Source organism: Clytia hemisphaerica, unplaced genomic scaffold (genome assembly GCF_902728285.1).
Source record: "Clytia hemisphaerica strain Z4C2 unplaced genomic scaffold, Clytia hemisphaerica genome assembly, whole genome shotgun sequence".
Lineage (NCBI taxonomy): Eukaryota > Metazoa > Cnidaria > Hydrozoa > Leptothecata > Clytiidae > Clytia > Clytia hemisphaerica.
Genome location: NW_027104564.1, coordinates 72,998 through 94,759, shown reverse-complemented (window position 1 = coordinate 94,759; position 21,762 = coordinate 72,998). Strand labels below are relative to the sequence as shown.

Sequence of the window (21,762 nt, the reverse complement as noted above, 5' to 3'; positions counted from 1 at the left end):
TGCCGGAAAAACTGTTTTTTTTGGTATTTTCTCGAGGATTTTATCATTAGTTTTTGCTGATTTTTTTGCTCAAAGATGCATATTAACAATGCCCAAATCATTGTCGAGTCCGATTTTGAGAAAAAGATTTTTCCGGCCGAAAATGCCGGAAATATGCCGGAAATCGCCGTTTTTGCAGATTTGAATTGGGCTTTTTCCATACATTTCTTTGTTTTTTCACTTAAAAAATTATTGATAACAATGCCACCATCAAGCATGATTCAATTGTCAATAAAACTTTTGCAATTCTGCAACCGGAACTTTCTATTTCTTTTTTCCCTAAACCCCTCCCCCCCCCATCAACAATCAATGATGACATTTAGTGCATTTTCGCTAAGCGCTATATTTTCTTAATGATTGTTTTTCTCCTTATTGCTATTTAAGTTTCATCATCAGGTAGGTCCATTCAGCATGTTGCTTGTTTTCTTTTTTGTCAACTTTTTTTCCTTTTTTGGAAACTTTTTTTCTTTTTTTGCGGACTTTTTTTCTTATTTTTGAAAACTTTTTTTCTTTTTTTGCGAACTTTTTTTCTTTTTTTCAAAAAAAGGTTTTTTTTAATTTAACTTTTCTTTTCGAGACTGCTTTCTTTTAGTTGACGAGGGCAAATTTTTGATATTATGCTCCTAATAAAGCGTAGAATTGACAAAAAAGAATTGACAAGAAAAAATTGCCCTTCGAATCTCCTGCAGTTTTCGAGTGAATCGATTTTTAGTTATTCAATAGAACATATCAAGTGTCCCCCCTTAACTAACGTTTTTTTCGAGGTCTGGAAATATCTGAGGCTACCAACGGATTCAGTGTGAAAATTAGATAAAGAAAATGGGCTTATTTGTTAAGTTTCCACCATCTGGTGCCGAGAAATGGCATTTTGAAGGCGAAAATTGACGTTTTTGGCGTTTTCCGATGACGTCAGCATTTTGCTGGGAGCATTTTTTTAGGAAAAATCTTTCTCACAGCTGGCGGCTGGATAGCTCTAATTTATTAGTATACATAATTGGTATTGTTTGTTAACTTTTGATGTCTAGATCTCGACAGATATTTTGGTTTAAGTATTGAAAATTATCGATATTTTCATTTGAGTCAGCAGTTTTTCAGTATATATACACCTTAGATCAATGAAGTATAAGCCCGAAGGGCTAGAATCAAATCTCCTTGGTAGGATTTGAAGCCAACAAATCCTACCAAAGTTGCGCGGTCTTGAGCGGCTCGCCTGGTTTTTACACAAATGACGGATTGAATCTAAAATTTACCGCTAAATTTCGAAAAAAATATCAATCGTAAACAAAGGAATTGCTAGATTCAATCTGTCGTCAAAAATACGGCGCATTTTTTAAGGTTTCACTTTTTCTTGCCTGAGAAAGGTTAGATATGAATATGATATGAATTATCTCGAGATCTAGACACTAAAACATAACAAACCATACCATTTTTAAACCCGGGGGTTTTTTGAAAAAAAAGAAGAAAAAAAAAGTCCGCAAAAAAAAGAAGAAAAAAATTTCAAAAAAAGAAAAAAAGTCCGCAAAAAAAGAAAAAAAGTTTTCAAAAAAAGAAAAAAAGTTGACAAAAAAAAGAAAAAGTCTTCAAATCAAAAAAAGAAAAAAAGTCGGCAAAAAAAGAAAAAAAGTCGACAAAAAAGAAAAAAAGTTGTCAAAAAAAGAAAAAAAGTTGTCAAAAAAAGAAAAAAAGTCGGCCAAAAAAGAAAAAAAGTCGACAAAAAAGAAAAAAAGTCGACAAAAAAGAAAGTTTGGATGTCCCTTCTCGGCTTCCGTAATTTCTTGATCAATATTTCTTCCTTTAGAACACGTGTCTGAAGAGCAACTATTTTACATTGTCAGCCCCAAAGATATCATCATTGCAAGGGTATGTATGAGCTGGCGATTCGGGAAATCGGTTTATTCGTCTAATAAAAACCGCTTTGACATATTTTCAAAAACTCTCGTGTATTGGGCTATTTTCAGAAAAGCTTCCTGTAGCATTTAACAATCTTCAAAGTGTGATTAGTGTTGATTACCAACCACTCTAGTTAATGTTTAAAATGGTTTTAATGGTTGGGTATTTGTCACGTGTTAATTTCAATGCCTTTAAACACTACTTGTAAGCTGGTTATTTTTGTAAGAAAAACTGTTAACGTTTTTGGACGACATCGACAAACAAACTTTCCTGGTTTTACCCTACAAAATTAACTTAAAATTGATGACTTAATTTGTGTGGACATTTAATATTTAATAAGACTTAATATTTACTTCGTTGTATCATTGCAGCCACGAGACGTCGATGACCATATTGCATTTCTCCTTGAGAGAGAAGAATTTGAGAAAGCGATGAAACAGGCTGAAGCAAAACAAAGTGAACTTAAGAAATTCACCCTGCTGGTGAGTCATGAGGGTACTTAGGGGCTTGGTATGTGCGAGCCTTATGGGTTAGCATTTTTGCCTTCCCAAGCCTCTCTCAGGGTAAAAAGTCTCTTTTTAAGGTTCCAAAAACCATGAAAAGTCAGAAATCTTTTCTCAAGTTAGGAATTTTTTTTGGGGGGTTATTTTTTCGTTGTTCGGTTGGAACATATATTATTCATCATTACCATTAGAGAACTTTTAGAAATTTTTAATGGATACTTCAATTAGTCTATTTCTCAAATCGTCGCTTCTTACTTATTTTTGAAGGGTGTTGGACGAACGTACTTGGATAACCTGGTCAAACGCAAGAGATTCACTGAAGCAGCACAGTATGTTCTCCTTTGATCTGAAAATTTTTAATTCACCGTGACTCCCCAAGCGATTTAAAGTACCTGAAAATTAGACCGGTTTTGGTACGAGCGGTCTAAGTAGCGGTCAAAGTTTTGTTTCAGGTCGGCTTGCAGATCTTTTACTTTTAGAAAATGTGATTTCAAACGGTCTTAGACGCTCCTGGCCGCTCGTCAGTGTTTGTTAGTAACGATTACATCAAACAAATTGTTATAACAGGATTTTGATTTTTTTTTTGATTTTTTTTATCTATAGTATAGTAACACAAACAAATAGTACTCAAGGTTCCTATCCTTCCGCAAAGGGACCACCAGATCATACCGCCAGGAGGAAGGAACCCCAAATAAGCTTACAAAATGAGCAATAATGACTAAGAAATGAATATATATATATTAAAAAAAAAACAAAAAACTAACTACAGAAAATAATTGATAACAGAAAGAAAAAAACAAAAAGACCTAGGAGAGCACTTGGAGCATAAGACTAGACTAGAATAACGGTCCCCCAAAACGTCCAGTATCACAGATGAATTTTATCGTTATGCTCAATATATCATGAGTTTGGACAACGCTAAATTCGGGGTCACCATAAAGAAGTATTCTACACAATGTTCTGGGATTAAATGGAAACAAAGTTATGTCAAGTTGAAGAAGGCTGTCAAACATAACAAGTCTGTCGCTAGAGTAATCAGAGCAATGCATCAAAAAATGTTGTGTTGTTTCGACTGAATTTTGTCGACAGTTGCAAAAAGGGTCGACTGTGTCAGCAAAATTGTGCCTGAACTTATGCTCACGAAGATGACTGAAACCAACCCTTAATCGGTTAAGGAAAACCACGCCCTCGTTGTCACTAGCTTTGAAAACTGAGTTAGCACTGGGTCTGAGGAATTGGAGAAATTACTTGCTTAAAAGACTTAATAGTTGGAAGATCCCGTATATGATCTCCGAGGTTATTCCATTCATTTATGCAAAAAGGAAAGAAAGAGGCACGATAGCGCTCGGTTCTACAGAAAGGTGCCTCGAGTGGTGGTTTTATCCTTCGCCCTGCATTGCGTTCTTCCTCTCCTCTCTGGGGAGGAAGAATATTCGTAAGATAAGCAGGAGCAAAGCCTTTTATTATTTTATAAAAAAATAGAGTCTTTTAGTTAACCGCCTGTTTGCCAGGCTTTCAAATCCGAGCTAAAGGTAGATTTTTTCTCTGGATGTTCCTCTGAAGCATCCGGTTATTGCAAGACAAGCATCATATTGAACAGACTCGAGTTTTTCAGAGAATGAGGAATTACCAGGACGATCATATACGATTTTGATTAGTCGTTCAAGTCTGGTCTAGCAACGGACGAATCGGAATGGTTGCTAAATTAACTGGACTCTTAGCGAACTTTTGTTAAAGTTTAACGGCCCTTAAAGCTTGGTACTCACTTGTTGAAAAAGGGTCTAAAGACCGATCTGATTTTTTAGGTACTTAAAATCGCTTTGAGAGACAACTTTTTGTAATCCAATTTACCTTTATTATAACGATCCGACCTTGAATTTACTTTAACAATTTACTACAGTAAAACCCATTGGTTACGTCATTCAGCTAAAAATAGAAAACAAGAATATAGTTCGTTTCTTGTAGAACGTTGTTTGTTATTACTAGGTTGTGTGATCAAGTTTTGGGTGTCAGTAAAAAGCTTTGGGAAGAATATGTTTACACATTTGCCAAACATAATCAATTGAAGGTATTCTTTGGATTTTTTTTTTTTTTGATTTTAATCGAGGAAAGAAGGTCTTTGAAAGAAGAAGTTTTCGCTATTTCGCAATGTTACTTTTTGCCACTAATTTTGAAACACTCTTAAATACATTCTTTTTCCAGGCCATCACTCCAAACATTCCCTACCGTAACCCAACATTGGACAGTGCCATTTACGAAATGGTTTTGAATGAATACCTTCTTACAGATCACAAGGTTTGAATTTTTTTCTGCCCACCAATTAGTACAGGGGCGTTGGAACAACCGGTTAAGGTAGAAAAGCTAAAGTAGATTGATTTTTGATAGAGAAGGGAGTATATTCTTTTTCTACCTACCAATTTGTACAAGGGCTTCGGAACAACGGTTAAAGTAGAAAAAGCTTAAGTAGATTGATTTTTGATAGAGAAGGGAGTGTATTCTTTTTCTGCCCACCAATTTGTACAAGGGCTTTGTAACAACGGTTAAAGTAGAAAAGCTTAAGTAGATTGAATTTTGAAAGAGAAGGGAGTGTATTCTTTTTCTACCTACCAATTTGTACAGGGGCGTTGGAACAACGTTTAAGGTAGAAAAGCTTAAGTAGATTGAATTTTGATAGAGAAGGGAGTGTATTCTTTTTCTACCTACCAATTTGTACAGGGGCGTTGGAACAACGGTTAAAGTAGAAAAGCTAAAGTAGATTGAATTTTGATAGAGAAGGGAGTGTATACTGCTCAAAAATCGGGTAGTTGATGCTAATAATTTTCGACGTTCAAGGTCACAGAAAAGGGGCTGAGAATACTTTCCTAGGCAAGTTCTCAGGATCATACGTTCTGTAAATGATAAATAGCTGGCTATCCCTTTAAGGATCAATGAGTACTTCTACAGCCACAAAGTTAATGTTTCTCTAGTGTTTCTTAATCATCTTGACGTTCTCTGTCTTCAGGGTTTCCACAATTTGATTCGAGACTGGCCAACAGATTTGTATCGAAGTAAAACCATCATCCACTCCCTTAATGTAAGTGCGAGAGCTTATTATTATGAAAATGCACACTTGCTCTGGTTGAATCACGAGGCAAGATCAATTTGTGTTTTTCCTTTCTTCAAGTATAGATAGTGTGATAGACCTGTTGTTTTCGTTGTACTTGAAATTCAAATGAACTTTTTCAGGCGAAGTTACGCGAAGAGCCGAACGACACCACATTATCAAGAACACTTGCAACGCTGTAAGTTCCCTTACATGTTTTTTTTTATAAGCAAGTGTCTGTCCCTTGGTCAGGCTCGTGTATGCTGAAGTTCTCAAAGCTGTATGTTCCCTTATTCAATTATCGCATTCAATTGGATGGATAAAAAACTTAGTCTACATTAAAGACAGTCATAGGCTTGGAGATAACAAAATTTATGTGCCCTAATTCAAATTTCTCTATAAAAATGTAGTTTTGATCCTCTTGATGCCACTGACATCATATGATATCGGTAATTTACCGCTAGATCTAGCCCAGGAGCGCCGTTACCCATTCCGCCCTGTTTTTTGACATCGTAACTAAGTCGAGGTCGGCATTTTCTCTTAGTTTATGTTTATGTGTGTACGCACATTTGAAATATAGGATAATTTGAATGAAAATATCTTTGGTTATAGGTATGAACACGAAAAGAAATACTCTGACGCCTTGCAAATTTATCTCGGGTAAGACTTTATTGCATTGTTCCATTGCGTTTCGATTGACTCATATAAGATAAAGTGTGAAAAAAATCTATACTACTTGGAGTGTGAAGCTCCTCAATATAAACAATAATCAATATTTTTAGATACCTTTCTAATTTTTTCACGTGGGAACCACATTCTTATTGATGTTGTTTCCAACAGGCCTTCCATTTGTACTTGCACTCTCCTTTTTGTAGGCTCAACCATCCAGACGTTTTTGATATGATACATCGTCACAAATTGATCGAATTCGTTCAAAATAAATGCATCAAACTGATGGAGATTGACGTAGAGGTATGTTAGACCTCCCATCTGATAACGTTGATTAAGTGGGTTGATATATTCCATTGCTCGTTTGTAAACAGACCCGATAAGGAAGGAAAATTCATTCATCTTTTACGTGAAATACATTCTGGTACAGCCCATTGCGTACTCCTCGGTATCCCTCAAGATAAAATTTTGTTGTGTTTGTTCTTTTACGCTTTGCGTGGCCTTCATAACTGTTGATTCTACTCTTGTTTTAGAAAGCCACAGACCTTTTCACGGAAAACACAGACCAACTTTCGGTATGGGTATTTCTCTCTTTTTTTTCGCACTTTTTTTAGATTGTGGAGTACAGTTGACTCTCTCTAATTCGATTTCAAGGGACCAAACATTTTCTTCGAATTATAGAAAGGTTCGGATTACGGAAAGTATTTTGTACGATACTACAGGTGAAGGGACCAATGTATTAGTTCGAATTACAGAAAGATTCGAATAATAGAGGTTCGATTTAGAGAGGGCTGACTGTAGTTAACTCGTATCATTTTGACTTCAGTCTTGTTTATCTCATGACGGGAAGTAAGTATTCCCCTAAGTTAAGTTCGTTGTATTCAAATTCGTTCAAAATCTTGATATTTCTCTATTTACCTTACACCAGGTGGAAAACGTTGTCAAACAATTGAAAAATCAAAAGAAACTCCTGCACCAGGTACAGTACAAAACAATAACACAATAACATTATAATTAAGTCACTGGAATCACCACCGGCCAAATCTTTTAAAAATGCGAGTGTGGGGCATTTTTCCCCGAATAATTCTTTCAAAAACGCCCTGGGGTAAACCATGGCTGGCCCTCGGGTTATAAATACTTCCTATGGGTATGTGACAATATTTTACTTTCTTTGTTACCGTTTGAAACACTTGACGACTTTATTAATCTTTTTCCAGTATTTACACACGTTATTTTTGAAAGACAAGCAGCTCGGACAAAACTTCCACGATTTGCAGGTAAGGCTTAATGTTCTTTTTTTATCGGTTTTCACTGCGAGATTTGAAAGCTATTTTAGTTGAATCTTCTAATTTGGGTCTACTAAGTCAAAAAGCAAGCATTTAACACCTATCTTTTTGGAAAAGTGATTTCGAAAATTTCGGAGCTTTTTTACTTGCATCAGCTCGTAATTGCTCCGGCCTAGGAGCCTTAAATTCTCTCTCGTCCGACGACGGTCAAGACATCTTTTGTTTGTTTATCTAATCCGATGATTTATTCCGATTTAATAAAAACGGATTATCTGGATTTCGATAATATTGTGATTTGATTCGCGGAAAGTATTTAGAAAAAGATGGCTGCCGAAAGTGGGCTAGCTGACTGTGTAGCGAATGGGCAAATCTCAGTGAAAAATTGATCATTTTTCATCATTATTCATGATGTTTTGGACATGATTTATGAGAAGTTTGATGCATACTGGTTCTCTTACAATGTGGAAAGACTTTTTGGCCATGGAAATTTTGGCCATGAATTGTCAGCTGATCGAGTGCTTTTAAATCTTGCATATGGCTAACTTCTCTTAGACGCACAAAACCATAAAACTCTGTAGTAACTTGGAAATGAAACTTTCAAACACACAGCCATTGGAATTCAAAAGAGAATACTAAAATTACAACATTACAGTGCAAATTTGAAAACGTTCTGAGTAATTTTTATGGTGTTATGTGTATGGCTGAAAATGATCCTGTTTTGTATTCATCATTGTTGACTGGCGACGGTTCCTTTTGATTTTTCAAACCCGACACAGATTTTTTACAAACATATCACTATGAGAATTCAATAAATTATACTAAAACACAATTCCTGTGTAAATTTGAACAAGATTGGAGAAGTTTTCACAGTGTTATGGCTGAAAATGATCGTTTTGGACTTTGTCGTAATTTCATCGCGGCTGGCGACCGTTCCTTTTGATTTTTCAAACCCGACACAGATTTTTTACAAACATATCACTATAAGAATTCAGTAAAGGATACTAAAACACAATTCCTGTGTAAATTTTAACAAGATCAGAGAAATTTTCACAGTGTTATAACTGAAAATGATATTTTTTGGACTTTGTCGTAATTTCATTGGCTGGGGCGACCGTTCCTTTTGAAGATTTTTCAAACCCGAAACAGGTTTTTTTCCACTTAGAAGAGCTAAACTTTCAGCTGGTTTATTTATATTCGTTAAGATTATTTCTCATAGTCGCTCTGCAATAGAATTATTACTTTGCTTTCTGATCTGTTCTGATTAGTAGTTTGTGGGCAACGTTCTAACACAACTAACTCAACAAACTCATCTTTCACATCTTTTAATCTCTTAAGCCGGAGCTTCCAGCGCAGCTGGTTTATTCATGGTTAAAAATAGAAAATTTGATTGATTTTCCATTACCTGATGTTATTTATGTCCCTGTTAATTTTGACCAGCCCTAGACCTCACTGCATTTTAAGATCCCGTTTAATCAATTTTCCTGAAAACATTATGCTTGATTATTATCATATTCTTACAGGTTGACCTGTATGCAGAGTTTGAACGAGCGAGGTTATTACCCTTCCTCAAGCATAGTCATTACTATCAACTCGAAAAGGTAATTACATGTTTTCTCTTACAACTTTAAGATTTTTTAAACTCTGCGTTTGTTGCTTTATAATAGGCCATTTTACATTCGAAATGGATTATGCGTAATCAGTACTGGTTGCGCCTCTATAAACGGCTTTCTGTTGGTTAGACGCAATAATCTTCAAACATTTTCAAAACTTTTTACCAATAGTAAGTAGTCATTAGCGCGCAGTGGACCTGGTTACCCATTACGCTTTGCGACTGTGAAATAGCTTATGCAAAGCGAGTTTCCATATCGATCAGTATAAGATTTTTGTATTACAATCATGGATAAAAATTATGATATTTTGCATCAAGGAACGATGAAACGGCAGTGCACAATTTACTGCATTTTTGATATGATTCCTTGTTTTTTTTCTCTTAAACATTTTTGTGCATGATTGTAGTTTAAACGAATTTTTTTGTATTTGTCACTAAATCTTGCCTTACCGTTCATTTCACATAGCAACCTGTGTAGGTTTTTTGAATTGGACTGAAGTTATTTCCTACACATTATTTGTAAATCTCCCAAGGTAACTATTTAAAAACGTTTCAATGTTTTTTATTTTCGCTAGGCGTTCGAGATATGCGAGGAGCGTGACTACGTGGAAGAAATGGTATTTTTGCTAGGTAAGCAAGATCCAACATTTTGAAGTAGATTCAGATTGTATGTAATATAAGGTCTCGTGTAGCATCTTCACAAAATAGGGTGTTTTGAAATATTATTTTTCTCTTTCAGGTCGTATGGGGAATAGCAAAAAAGCTTTGATGTTGATCATTGAAAAGTTGCGAGATATAAATGCTGTAAGTTTTTTTGGGCATTTCTAATTCCTTTCCATTTTGTGCTCTAAACTGCAGTTGGACTGTTTTCTGGTACCTTGTTTATTATGAGATTTAGAATTCTTATAAGACTTGTGACAGTTTTTTATTATTCAGAACATTTTCTTATTTCAGGCTATTGATTTTGCGAAAGAAGAACACGATGAAGAATTGTGGGATGACCTCATCACTCACTGCCTCGATAAACCTGGTAAGATCTCATCACCCACTACCTCGATAAGCCAGGTAAGTACTCATCACTCACTGCCCGAATAAGCCAAGTAAGACCTCGTCACTCACTGTCTCGATAAACCAGGTAAGATCTCATCACTCTCTGCCTAGATAAGGCTAGACTAGAGTCTACTTCTTGCTGAACTTTGCTTTTTGATAATTTTTGATGACGCTGAGTTCAGTGAAGTAGACTAGAAGCGTTTGGCGAGGTCGCCATTTTGAAAAAGAATGTTTAAAATCCAAATAACAAAAAAACTACTTGGAGTTGAAAGGTGTAATAAAAAATGAGAAACAAACATCAATAACAGATTTGCAATCCCTTATTTTTAATTACCTTCCAAAAACAACAAAACTCTGGTGGACTGTTTTACAGTCCACCTGGACTGTTTTACAGTCCGCCTAAGCAAAAGCATATTACCATATACTACCGGGCCACTTAATCGCGCCATCCAGTCTATCAAAAAGCTTTAAGTGGACCCCGGGCTAAGATAATTCAGGTGAGATCTCATCATTTACATTTACTGCCTCGATAAGCCAGGCAAGACCTCCTCATTTATATTTACTGCCTCGATAAGCCAGACAAAGCTGCTCTTTTTGCAAGCCGCCATTTTCATCGAAAATTATTTTGTCTTAAAATCACTACGAGTCATGCGCTTTTTAAAGAGCAATTTCCTAAGAAAATGAGGCTTAAACTTGCACAAAACACAAAGAATAAATTAAAAATAATGCAAGCCTTAGATTTCAGAAATCGTAGAAATACTGCTTCGAAGCCCTTTAAAAACCTTTTTTAAGAGAACTAAATAAAACATATCAAGAACTTAAGTCTGAATTAAAAAAGAACAGTAAAAGCTCGGTCAAAGTTTACTGGATCTTTTCTTTACAGTGCGTAAATACTTATCGAATACTAAGGGAGTACACGGAACTTAGTTGATCATTCTTTTTTCTCTTCCTTCTCGGTGTAGCTTTCATCAAAGAACTACTTTTCAACATCGGAACACACGTTGATCCCAAGAGATTGATCAAGGTAAGTGCTTTTACCCCCATGGGTTTGCGTGAAGGTGTGGTGCAAGAATTCGGCTATTTTGGTGATGTAAAATTTTATTCATTTTTGTGATGGTGGGGAGAACGTGTCGGTGTGATGAGGGGGGGGGGTTGCTTGGGCCTCAGCAGTTTTTCCTGTTTTAGAGTTCGCCTATTTCTTACACGTAATATAAATATCAGAAAAAATGGAGAAACATCCGGTATAATGAAACCCCAGCAGCACCTGTCTCCTTTTTTTACGTGGAGGGGTGATCTTAGATTTTTAGTTGATGCGTGATTTTGGCTATTTTTCACAGTTTATCGATTGATTAATCATGGGAGAGCAAAGAATAAGTTTGGCGTGCGATGGAGGGTGCCCCTCGGGGCTTAACTTCGCCTGTAGTGGCTTAGAGTTCACCTATTTTCTCGTACATCTCTTTAATTATGATCTATAAAAACCACAAAAAAATATCAGAAAGAAATATAGAAAATCCGGTATAATGAAAACCAGCGCACCTGTCTCTGTCTTAAATGTCAATTCTAGTCTAAAACGCATTTTTTTTTTCACAGAGAATTCCGCCAGGCCTGGAAATACCAAACCTAAGAGATGCGCTTGTCAAGATTTTGCAAGATTCAATTTACAGGTACCGCTGCATATTTCTTTTTTTTCAGATGAGGCTTTTTATAAATCACAGCTTAAAACTCAAGACTAAATAAATAAACTTATAAGAAATTATAGAACGGTGTAGTTTATCTATTTAACCGTAGTTAACGGGAAATTCAGTTTTCGTCTAAGAACGAATCCCAATACAAACCTGGTGCAACACTGTTTCTAAAATTGACCCCTCACGTCGGCTACTCGCGCTACCATTTCTGTTTACTCCCCATTTCAACGTATCATTTTAGGCAATTGTTTTTGGGACTTGATCGGTGTATTCACCAAATCTGCTTGCAACACATTTTTCTTTAAACTTGGTGTATTTTAGCCTGAGCAAGCTAAAATGCTAGTTTGATTTTCAGTATTGGATACATCTGATGGTTAAGTTGGACTGAATAACTAGCTTAGGGATCAGTAACCTCGGTAGCCCAACTGACAACACGACAATTCAAATTTCGCGGCGGGATACCTAACTCCACCTAATTTGCATAAGCTATTCGTCGTTGACTTAATTCAGTTTCATATCAAACAACCATCCTAAATCACCCACAAAGAACATTAATATCAAAAATATTTAGCATTTTTTCTTTTGTCTTTTTTTCTATCTTCTGACTTGGCTCTTATGTAAGATTAAGATAAACAAACTCTCCGTCTTACAGTTTATTCGCTCTTTAGTAAATAAAATGGAATTCTATTGTAAAGTGTGCCGATGGAGAGTTGACGGAAAAATTGTTCATTTTTTCAAAACGCTTATGTTGTGTTTTATGGAAAAAGTCATACAAGAGACAAATTCGTTCTGACGTGTTAATTTTTGTGATTGACAAAAAAAAGTATTTGTATGATTTTTACACAGCCTCATCTTTAAAATAACCTTCAACAAAATAAATAAAAAAAAATTACTTAGACTAGCAGGTCCTACATTACCGTTATACCAAACACAATGTTATGTAATCAACCCCCCCCAAAAAAACATTTTCTTGAGTCTTGCATTTGTATAGTGTCACTGAAAATAAGCACCGACAGGTTTATGTTCTCGAAACCGAAGAAAGGTGTCATTGTCTGTAAAAACGCTGCAGCACGTCTCAAATTCCATAAAAAACAAGACACCACAACCAGTCAAAAACCAAGAAACTGTCTATCATTTATCCATTACAGTAGATAATTACACCCACAATCTCCTGTCATGCAATCCAATCAAATACAGAACTAAGCATAGGATCTGTAACAAGTACTCTCTCTTATCTCTTGCCACATTAAGATAGTCATGCTCAATCACAAATCTTACTTTCTTTTTGCATTCTGGAAAGGAAACAAGCAACTTTTTCCTTTTTGTCGTTACGACGAAGATAGTTCCATTTTTTTCTTCATCAGTTCAACTTCTTTCCAAAAATACCAACAAGAGAAGCACGATCAGGTCGGGTCAGGTCTTGAAAACTTTTCCGATACAGTATTCCCAAAATCACATCATTAATTACTTTAATGGGATAAATTTTGCGGGGATTAATTTCGCGGTTGAGCTAATCCGCGAATTTTAAATTCGCGGGGATTAATTTCGCGAATGAGGGATTCCTGATTTTTCGCGGGGATTTAATTTCGCGGTTGGGGTGGTACAATTCAAAATTTGAAAAAGCCCTTTTTCGCGGGTTGCTGTGCCCCTCCTGTAGAAAAAAAATTAAAAAACGATTAAAAATAGAATTTCGTGGGATTGCTACAAAAATTCAAATTTTTCGCGGAGGAGGAAAACTACATTTTCGCGGATGGGCCTTTTTCAAATTACAATGGGCTTATTTTTCGCGGGCTGACACCCAATCCGGAAAATCAGCGAAAATTAATCCCGCGAAAATTTCATCCCATTAAAGTAATCGAAGAAAGATCTGTATTCAATGATTCCCCTACTCCTCTCTACTCGTTTTCTGATAAAATAATTATAAACTTCTATCGCTCACGAAAAACTCCGAGTTTTTACCCCGTGACCACTCTGGACAATCAGGAAGCTCACCGCACTTCCTGCGTCATATATGAACGCGCCTTTCCCTAAGCCAGTATTCCAAGGCCAAACTTACAAATCCGTTAAATATAAAAAAAAAAAAAATCAACATATAATATAAATATAAAAACTTATTGCATTAAAGCCGTGTGTCCTAGCCCTTGATGAATTACGGCTAGTTAAAACTCGGCTTTAGATGTATTTATGCGTGTTATGAAAAAACCTTGCCTATGTAGGTTGGGCCTATCGACGAAAAATTACAAAAATTTCGCGGGGACGTAATTTCGCCGGTGGCCATAAATTGGGCGGTGGCAATATTTTCCCCGAGTGGTCGCTTTACTGCCAAACTCATGATGTTGGTTGCCTGGAAATCAATTATTAGCGCTTCGTGATTGCCACAGCATGAGAATTATTACAAGAGTTAGAATAGAAAATGAGGGTTCCATTTGCCAGACGGCGCGCACCTTATCATTAACTCTATTTATCTTTCTCTTGCCGCTTTATTATTGTCTTTCTGTAATCGGTGTGATGGTCTGAAACGCTATAATGAAGAGATTTTTCTCTTTGTTTAATGTTTGGACGTATTTGAACGAACCTTTGAAATAAACATGACTCAAAACCAGGTAAAACAAATCGAAACAAAACGTAAAATGGCGGGGGAGGAAGCTGCAACTATATGGGCTATTGCTGAAATTGAAATGAATGAAATTATAAAAACTCCGTAGAATATGAAGTACTTACTCTTCTATGATGCAAGTAAAACTAGTCAAATAGTAGATATTGACATATTTTGAGTTTTGTTTAGAAATATTTAGAGGACGGAAGAGCGCCCTTCAAATGTCATTGGGACTTAACTTTATGATTTGGATTGGATCGACACCAAAATCCCGCGAAATCCGCGAAATTGACATCCATGCATAAGTTTGTCAAATTAAAAGTTACCCATTCAACGTTTTCCAAGTTCTAACAGTCTTCTTTCTTTATCAACGTGTCTACATGAAGGCTGCAAACTATCTTAGAAAAGACAGGTACTCTTAAATGCTAATGAACTATATTAGAATTATTTTTCAAATAAACAGTTCGAATTAAATCTGGCGCGAGAGAAAAAAATAAGTAAAGAAAGGCTGCGATAAGGGGAATTCCTTATAAAAGGTTGACGAGATTTCCCTTTCTCTTTGAAAGCCAGGTTTGTTCCTTCAAAAGCTTTGTTTTTTCTATTTTAAATTCCCTACCCGACTATGATTTAAACGATTGACTTTTTATTTTAATGTTTTTGTTTTCATACTGACATAAAGTCTGTCAAAATGGAAAAATGACGCTAAACTTCGTGTACACGGCCAATTTTCGTTCTGTTTACTTGACTATTTTTGTGCAACACTTACATGGGATCCCCAAAGCTAACGATAAGCAAAAATTTAATTGCAACCGGTCATTGAAAAACTAGCAGACGACAATGTTAGCTTTTCCTTCATTTTTAAATTCGCGTTTATGGCGTCTCTTACCACTGTGGCATGTATGAAACTTTTTTTCAATACTACTTTTTCCTGGTTTTGACTCCTTAAGACTTGTAGACATTTTTATGCTTTCTCTTTCATTGTTTGTTGGTTGATACCCGTTCACGTAAAAGTCAAATCGTGGAAACTGCCGTCACGGGTACATACTAAGTTATACTTGAAGAAAATGGCTTAAGTATATTAGGGCTCGAGTTTATCGGTCCAAAATTAGAACGCTTGTTCCATTAATTTCGGATAGATCGAGTTTTTTCATCTTTGGCTTCATCCGTTACATCGTTGTTTTTTTGTATCTATTTTTTTTATGGTTTATAACCCTTCTCTTCGTTTAGAAATGTACAATGTTGGGCAGTAGTTGCCAAGGAAAAATGGTTGTCACCGGTAATCTTATTCTTTCTTTTACCAACGATTCCTTATTTGTTTTCAAAAGTGTGTAAAACCACTGAACAGATAAAACGACTGACATCCATTCTCCTTGGTCTTTTTTAAAGATAAACACTAGTTCGTTGCCGCCTCGTTAAAAGCATATAAATGATGCAACAATACGATTTGATGATATACCACTTGAATACCTTGCTAAACAACGTCAAAAAACTTCGACAAAAGTCTCTCGTTGTTCTACCTCTTCTCAAGTCTTTTATCTCTATCATAACAAAGTAAACAGGGCAAAAATTATCGTCCATCGTCAAAACTCCGACAATATTTCAAAATTTTCACTTAAAGTGTTCGAATAATTTTAGAGCAGTGGTCACATTCTAATTTCGATATTCTTATGACACAGGCTCTCAACTTTGGCAAAGCTATTTTTTTAATCATAATAAAAAAATCTTATTGGAGTGGACAAACTCCCCGGGGGCTTCAAAAGTATACACGCAGTGACGTTCTGCATTAAGAGTTGAAAAGGTTGATTTAAAATCTATTCAATAACTTTGTAAAAAAATTCGAAAAGAATAAATTATTTGTACATTCTGAGTACTGTTTCACGCTCTATCCATTCTTTAGAACAAATTATGACGGTCTACCGGGAATACCAACAGGTCCGAGGAAGTGACAAAAATCTTAATGGGGAAATGGGAATCTTATACAAATGAAAATGACGGTAAAAGAAAACTGCACAAATGCTGTTGAATATACAGTGTTTGTATGTCATAAATGTTTTGCTTGCAACTTGTGAATCGAGGAGGCTCTCGATCGCTTCGCAACTTTTATACATATACGGCTGTAAAAGATATTCAGCTTTGCTGTCCTTTCATTTACGAAACAAAAAACAAACCCGAAAGTTCTTCACGATTTTTATCAAATTTTTTCTCCCGTTTCACGTTTTCAGACAGTCGTAAAGGAAAGAGTTTGGTGTGTTTCGGATGCCAACATTATTTCCATGACGTATGTTTACAACAAAGTGGCAGTGCTCACCAACAGGTTAGATTGTCCGCCCAGCAAAATATTTTACGGTCCATATTGAAGAAGTCATTTTCATAAGGTCATACTCCTCAATTTTTGATAAGACCGGACTTGGGTTTTCAAAGTTTATTTCTTCTTGCTCTCCCCTGGTTGCAAAATGTGACCTCTTCAAAGTGGGGAAGGTTTGAATTTTTTTTTAAAGAATACCCCAATTTTGATTCAATTTACTAAGCTGTTGAACCTTTTCTCTGATGTTTTCTTATCATCAAATGCAGACTGAAATGGACAATATTTTTGACTTAGTTTTTCCATTCGATGTTTTAGGATTTGTTTTGCCCGATCTGTGCGTCAAAGAAATCGAACCAAAAGCGAAAGTCAATCAGAAGGTGAAAGCAGGAATCTTTCTGAAGGTATCAGAGGCGTTGAACGTGTTTATATATTATGTAAACCAGAACTTATTTTAGGACGAAGACCTACTCTTTATCATTGACTTTGTCTCATAAGGATTTTAATTTGGTCAGCAAAAATGACCTGGGAAGGGCTGTTATCCAAGCTTTCCTTGTGAAAATTTCAATTGAACTGACTGACTATAGAAAGTTTTGTTATTTTAATCTATCACATGACCTATGTTAGTCAATATGTAAATATAGTTGGAAATTTTTTTATATGAATAGCTAAATTAAGAACACCCTAATTTTTGTAAATACTTAATTTGGATTACTTGAGAAAGAGATTTATTTTGTATCATTGTAAACTTTTGTGTTTCTTTTTCTCGATCATCCAGAAAATGAATTTACTGCTTTTTCTTCTCATACTTTTTATCTTCAGTTTGATTTTTTTGTTAATTATAGTAAATAAATATCTTTAATTTTAATCTCAGTTTTTGAAACACTGTTTCTATTGTTTTTGATAAACAAATTTGTTTGCTATTTGGAAGAAGAAAGTTTTGTGGAGGTGAGAGACAACATTTTGCACTCAAAACATCGAATTACCTCACAAAGAAAACTATACGCTTCATTACCTATTATGAAATTCGAACGTTTGCTTTGTTTTGTTTATACTCAAGGTGAGCTGACCAAAAATTTTGCAGCTGCAATAGAAACAGAACACCAACCAAGCTGAAAATGGATAGACGAAATTGATTTTTTTTATGTTTCATATTACTTTGGATTTGGAATTTTCTTGAAGACTGAAAAGCCGGTATGGGGACACGCAACGATGAGGCGGATACCTCCCCTGGAGAAGGAGGTAGCGAGGAGAATCAACCTCTAATGCAGGATGTGGAAGGAGGAGGAGGGGACCAACCTCAGGAGGAAGAAGAAGAGGAAGACTTCAAACTACTGAACACCGAAGACCGGAAAGCTATGGGATTATGCTGCCCACAAGTCAACCGACAACTGTTGCTCTCCAAAGGCTACTACTTCTGTTTCTTCTCCGCTTGGGGATCGTTGTTACCATACTTGGCCCTGTATTTCAAACAATTGATGTTGACTCCAAGTCAAGTCGGTGTAATCATGGGATTGAAACCATTCGTTCAGTTCCTTGCAACGCCAGTATGGGGAGCATTAGTGGACAAGTTTCACATCCATCGGTTCGCTCTGGTCATCTCTATGATCGCTCTCATCACATCCACCTTCGCATTGTCCCTGGTTCCAGGCCCCAAACAACAGCCAATCATTTTAGAGAAGCATTGCAACAGAACGGATCGCGATATGAACGACGAAATGTCTTCACTGGTTGGTGAACCGGAGATCGATAAAATGGTGCTTAATGACAACACGCAAGATTACTATTTCTCCAAAGACCCTGATCCCTGGCCGCTGGATTTCATCACCAACCTAAGTGAGGAGATTTACCAGAAATACAAAATCGACGCGACTCAAACCTTCACATCTTTATTCTTGATCACATTGTTTGGAAACGTGATTGCTTCACCGGCCCTCGCTTTGGTCGATACTGCAACCTTAACCATGCTGGGTAAAGAGTCTCATCGATACGGAAAACAGAGATTGACCGGATCGCTTGGTTGGGGTATGGGCGCATTCATCGTCGGAGCGTCCCTCAAGACCACTCATCGTTGCGCGATCAGTAAGAATCGTGAAGTTGTCGACTTCATCCCTTCCTTTTACGTTTTTGCAGTCCTGATGTCGCTCGGCTTAATTATCTCACTGAAACTTCATTTCAATGCGAAAAAGAAAGCTGCTCAAAAACGAAGTTTGTCAGTTGGTTTGGTCGCCTTGAAACAGCCAACCTATCTCATGTTTTTATTCACCGCTCTTTACCTTGGATTTCTGATGGCATTCATTAAGACATTTTTGTTTTGGCATTTGAAAGATTTGGGAGGTACCCAATTACTGTTTTCCGTCATCTCGGCTGTCAATTGTGTCGCCGAAGTCAGCATGTACTTCTTATCAGAAAGACTTATTAAAAAGATCGGCGAAGTTCGTGTTTTATATTTGGGATTATTATGTTATTCCGTCCGTTTGTTTTACTATGCCGTCATTCCAAACACGTGGATGGTATTGGCCGTCGAACTCCTCCCGGGAATCACAACGGCCGCCGTATGGGCCGCATGTTTATCTTACGTCAGTAAAAATTCTAGACCAGGTGCCCAGACCACAATGCAATGTATTTTACACGGTGTTCACTGGGGTCTTGGGTATGGCGCGGGTGAAGTGATCGGTGGTATTTTGGTCCATCATTATGGCGCCCCGAAAACGTTCGTCTTGTTTGGATGTTTATGTATCGTTATCTTTTTCATCTATTTGCTTATAAACTATATCTGGAGAAATTCGGAAGGTATACCACCCCCTGCTGAAGAAGCCAGAGAGAGAGGTGACGAAAGTAAAGAGACTGTTGAGGGAGATAAAGACAATAATAAGGAGACACCCTCCTCCGAAGATAAACAGACAGAGGAGAATGCAGCACCGGCAGCTGAAGAGTCTGCGCAACAAGCTTCACCACCTCCAGATAATAATGTTCAAGAGGGAGAAGATGAACAAAATAAAAATGAGGACAAAGACAGTGAAAGTGCTGTAGATAAAGATGCGGATTCACAACAAAACGATAAAAATAATGAAGTTTTTCATGAAGAAGGAGCTTCTAATGAAGCTTTAGAATCAGACGAAGCGATAGACAGACAATCACCTGTTGGTGAGGAAAACATTGCTGTTGTTGGAGAGGATGATGGTGATGAACAATCTGCTAAGGATAAACCATCATCCAATCCGACAACTGAGTTATAAAGATGCTCTTTTTGATATGCATTTTGATAGGAAATCTTTCACTTTGAGTTATACTTTACAGTTTTTTCCGGAAAAAAGTTGGACATATAGTAATCGATATTTATTAAAACCCATGAAAATTCTGTTCCGATTTTTTCGGACACGCTGTATACTTAATTTTGAAATTATATTAGTGCGAAATTTATTCCTCAAAACTCAAAAATCTTTTTGCGATTTGACTTATCTAATTTCGAGAACAAAGAAATATAAGGGGTATCCTATGCTTTTTAGTGAATAATAATACTTTCCAAAACAGCTACTTTGATCAGTTTAAAATTTTCGTGAGAGTTAATTACACGAAATCAGCGAAAAAATCGTTGAAAGTGACCGTGAAAATGGCAAAATAGCAAATTTACAGTGTTTTATACCTTGAAAATCTCGTGTGAATTTAATTTCAGAAAAATGGTAACATTTTGCGGAAAAGTTAAATTGAATCTCTCGAAAATTAATTCGGTTAAACCGATCAAAGTAGATTGTTCTCAGGAGGATGACTTTACCTAGCTGTACATAGTACAGAATATTTTTTTTGTAAATTTTTTTTATAGTGAATCAATAAATTGATGTTTGCATAGTTTGTTAGTTACTCCAAAAACCATTATATTCACTATGTAATTATCATCCCCTTGCAGCCAACCACAAGAGTATTATTGGGTACTACATATCAATTATACGCATTTTGAGAGACTTTCAAAAAGATGTGTTTGAGCTTTCTTAACTTTCGGAGTTTGAATCCCCCAAAAATTTTCGCTTTTCAAATCTCTCTCGGCATGGTTTCAAAAGGAAGTTGTATGTTTTGAGTTCGCAAATTCTTGTGTTTTTAGCTATTATTTTTAAATTTCTAGCCTCTGAGAATTTTATGCTTTGATTTAACTTTTAAGAATTCTTTGCAGGGCCACTTTTCATTAGCCTATATTAGACGTCACGGCTTTTTTTCTACGCTCTAACGTCTATTCCACTTTGCGATTTTTTGACGTCACTTTAAACGTTTGAAGCTCCTGCAGTAAGTACCAAAAAAGTTGAATTTGCTTCAAAACACTTGAAAGACTTCTATTTCGAAAATCGTCGAAGTGGAATTCACTAAGAAACGGGATGAAAAATCCCGGTTTTTGATGAGGTACTCGCTAACTTTTCATAAGTTTTAACAATTTTTTCCAAAAATGAATAAAAAACAGTATAGCAGCATAGATAACACTTCTTAGAAGTATTCGGTAAATTCTTTATAAGTTTTTAAGCATTGATTGTACTAAGGCGGTGGTTACACGTAGCCGGGGTGAAATTCACTCCGGTCTATAAAGAAAATACTGTTTCTGTATACACGTATTTAGGTGGGGTGAAATCGTTTTTAGGCGGGTTGAACTCAGCCCGGGGTTGATTTCACCCCGGTCCTGAGGACTAGAGTGAAAATTTTTTTGAGGATTTTTTTGCAAATTTTTGCATATTTTTACATAATACTATACACAATTTCTTTTTCACCTCGGGTGAAAAAATTTTTGCGTCTGTGAAAGAGACATATTTGAATATTTTAGGTATGGTCTGAACTTTATTTTGCATACTCTACTAAGATTCTAATAAAAGTACTAATTAATTGATTTAGCCCAGAGATACCAGAAAAAAAGGGACTGACCAACTCTTACCTCAAACGCAGACGATGATAATGCGAAATAGCGTTTGCCGCCTACTTTTCTTGATCTCGCACTCCGAGAACGATGAAAATGCTAGATCCTATCCATCACCTCGAAATTCAATCAAGTCACAAAATCGTGCTTCATTTTT

The 21,762-nt window shown here is 36.1% G+C and overlaps 2 protein-coding genes and 1 long non-coding RNA gene across 3 annotated transcripts in view; all 3 read left to right on the top strand.

Moving 5' to 3' along the window:
* The window catches only part of LOC136823395 (vacuolar protein sorting-associated protein 41 homolog), a 94,173-nt gene extending 80,703 nt beyond the window's left edge, over nt 1–13,470 (top strand). The window contains exons 11-28 of the mRNA XM_067079578.1: nt 1,838–1,899; nt 2,301–2,411; nt 2,700–2,761; nt 4,419–4,500; nt 4,635–4,727; nt 5,434–5,505; nt 5,658–5,713; nt 6,127–6,174; nt 6,390–6,486; nt 6,717–6,758; nt 7,112–7,162; nt 7,401–7,460; nt 8,990–9,067; nt 9,654–9,708; nt 9,818–9,882; nt 10,033–10,108; nt 11,091–11,152; nt 11,719–13,470. Of these exons, the coding sequence (XP_066935679.1) occupies nt 1,838–1,899; nt 2,301–2,411; nt 2,700–2,761; nt 4,419–4,500; nt 4,635–4,727; nt 5,434–5,505; nt 5,658–5,713; nt 6,127–6,174; nt 6,390–6,486; nt 6,717–6,758; nt 7,112–7,162; nt 7,401–7,460; nt 8,990–9,067; nt 9,654–9,708; nt 9,818–9,882; nt 10,033–10,108; nt 11,091–11,152; nt 11,719–11,865 (1,319 nt within the window). The 3' untranslated portion in view covers nt 11,866–13,470. The remainder of the gene's footprint in view (nt 1–1,837; nt 1,900–2,300; nt 2,412–2,699; nt 2,762–4,418; nt 4,501–4,634; nt 4,728–5,433; nt 5,506–5,657; nt 5,714–6,126; nt 6,175–6,389; nt 6,487–6,716; nt 6,759–7,111; nt 7,163–7,400; nt 7,461–8,989; nt 9,068–9,653; nt 9,709–9,817; nt 9,883–10,032; nt 10,109–11,090; nt 11,153–11,718) is intronic.
* Nucleotides 13,471–16,370: 2,900 nt separating this feature from the next.
* On the top strand, nt 16,371–17,459 carry LOC136823375 (uncharacterized). The gene is made up of 2 exons (XR_010849018.1): nt 16,371–16,723; nt 17,030–17,459. It is a non-coding gene; the product is annotated as an uncharacterized lncRNA (long non-coding RNA).
* Nucleotides 17,460–17,788: 329 nt separating this feature from the next.
* LOC136823376 (major facilitator superfamily domain-containing protein 6-like) lies at nt 17,789–20,112 on the top strand. The gene has a single exon (XM_067079551.1). It carries the CDS (start codon nt 17,908–17,910, stop codon nt 19,948–19,950), a length of 2,043 nt encoding a protein of 680 aa, XP_066935652.1. The 5' UTR covers nt 17,789–17,907; the 3' UTR covers nt 19,951–20,112.
* Nucleotides 20,113–21,762: the final 1,650 nt, after the last annotated feature.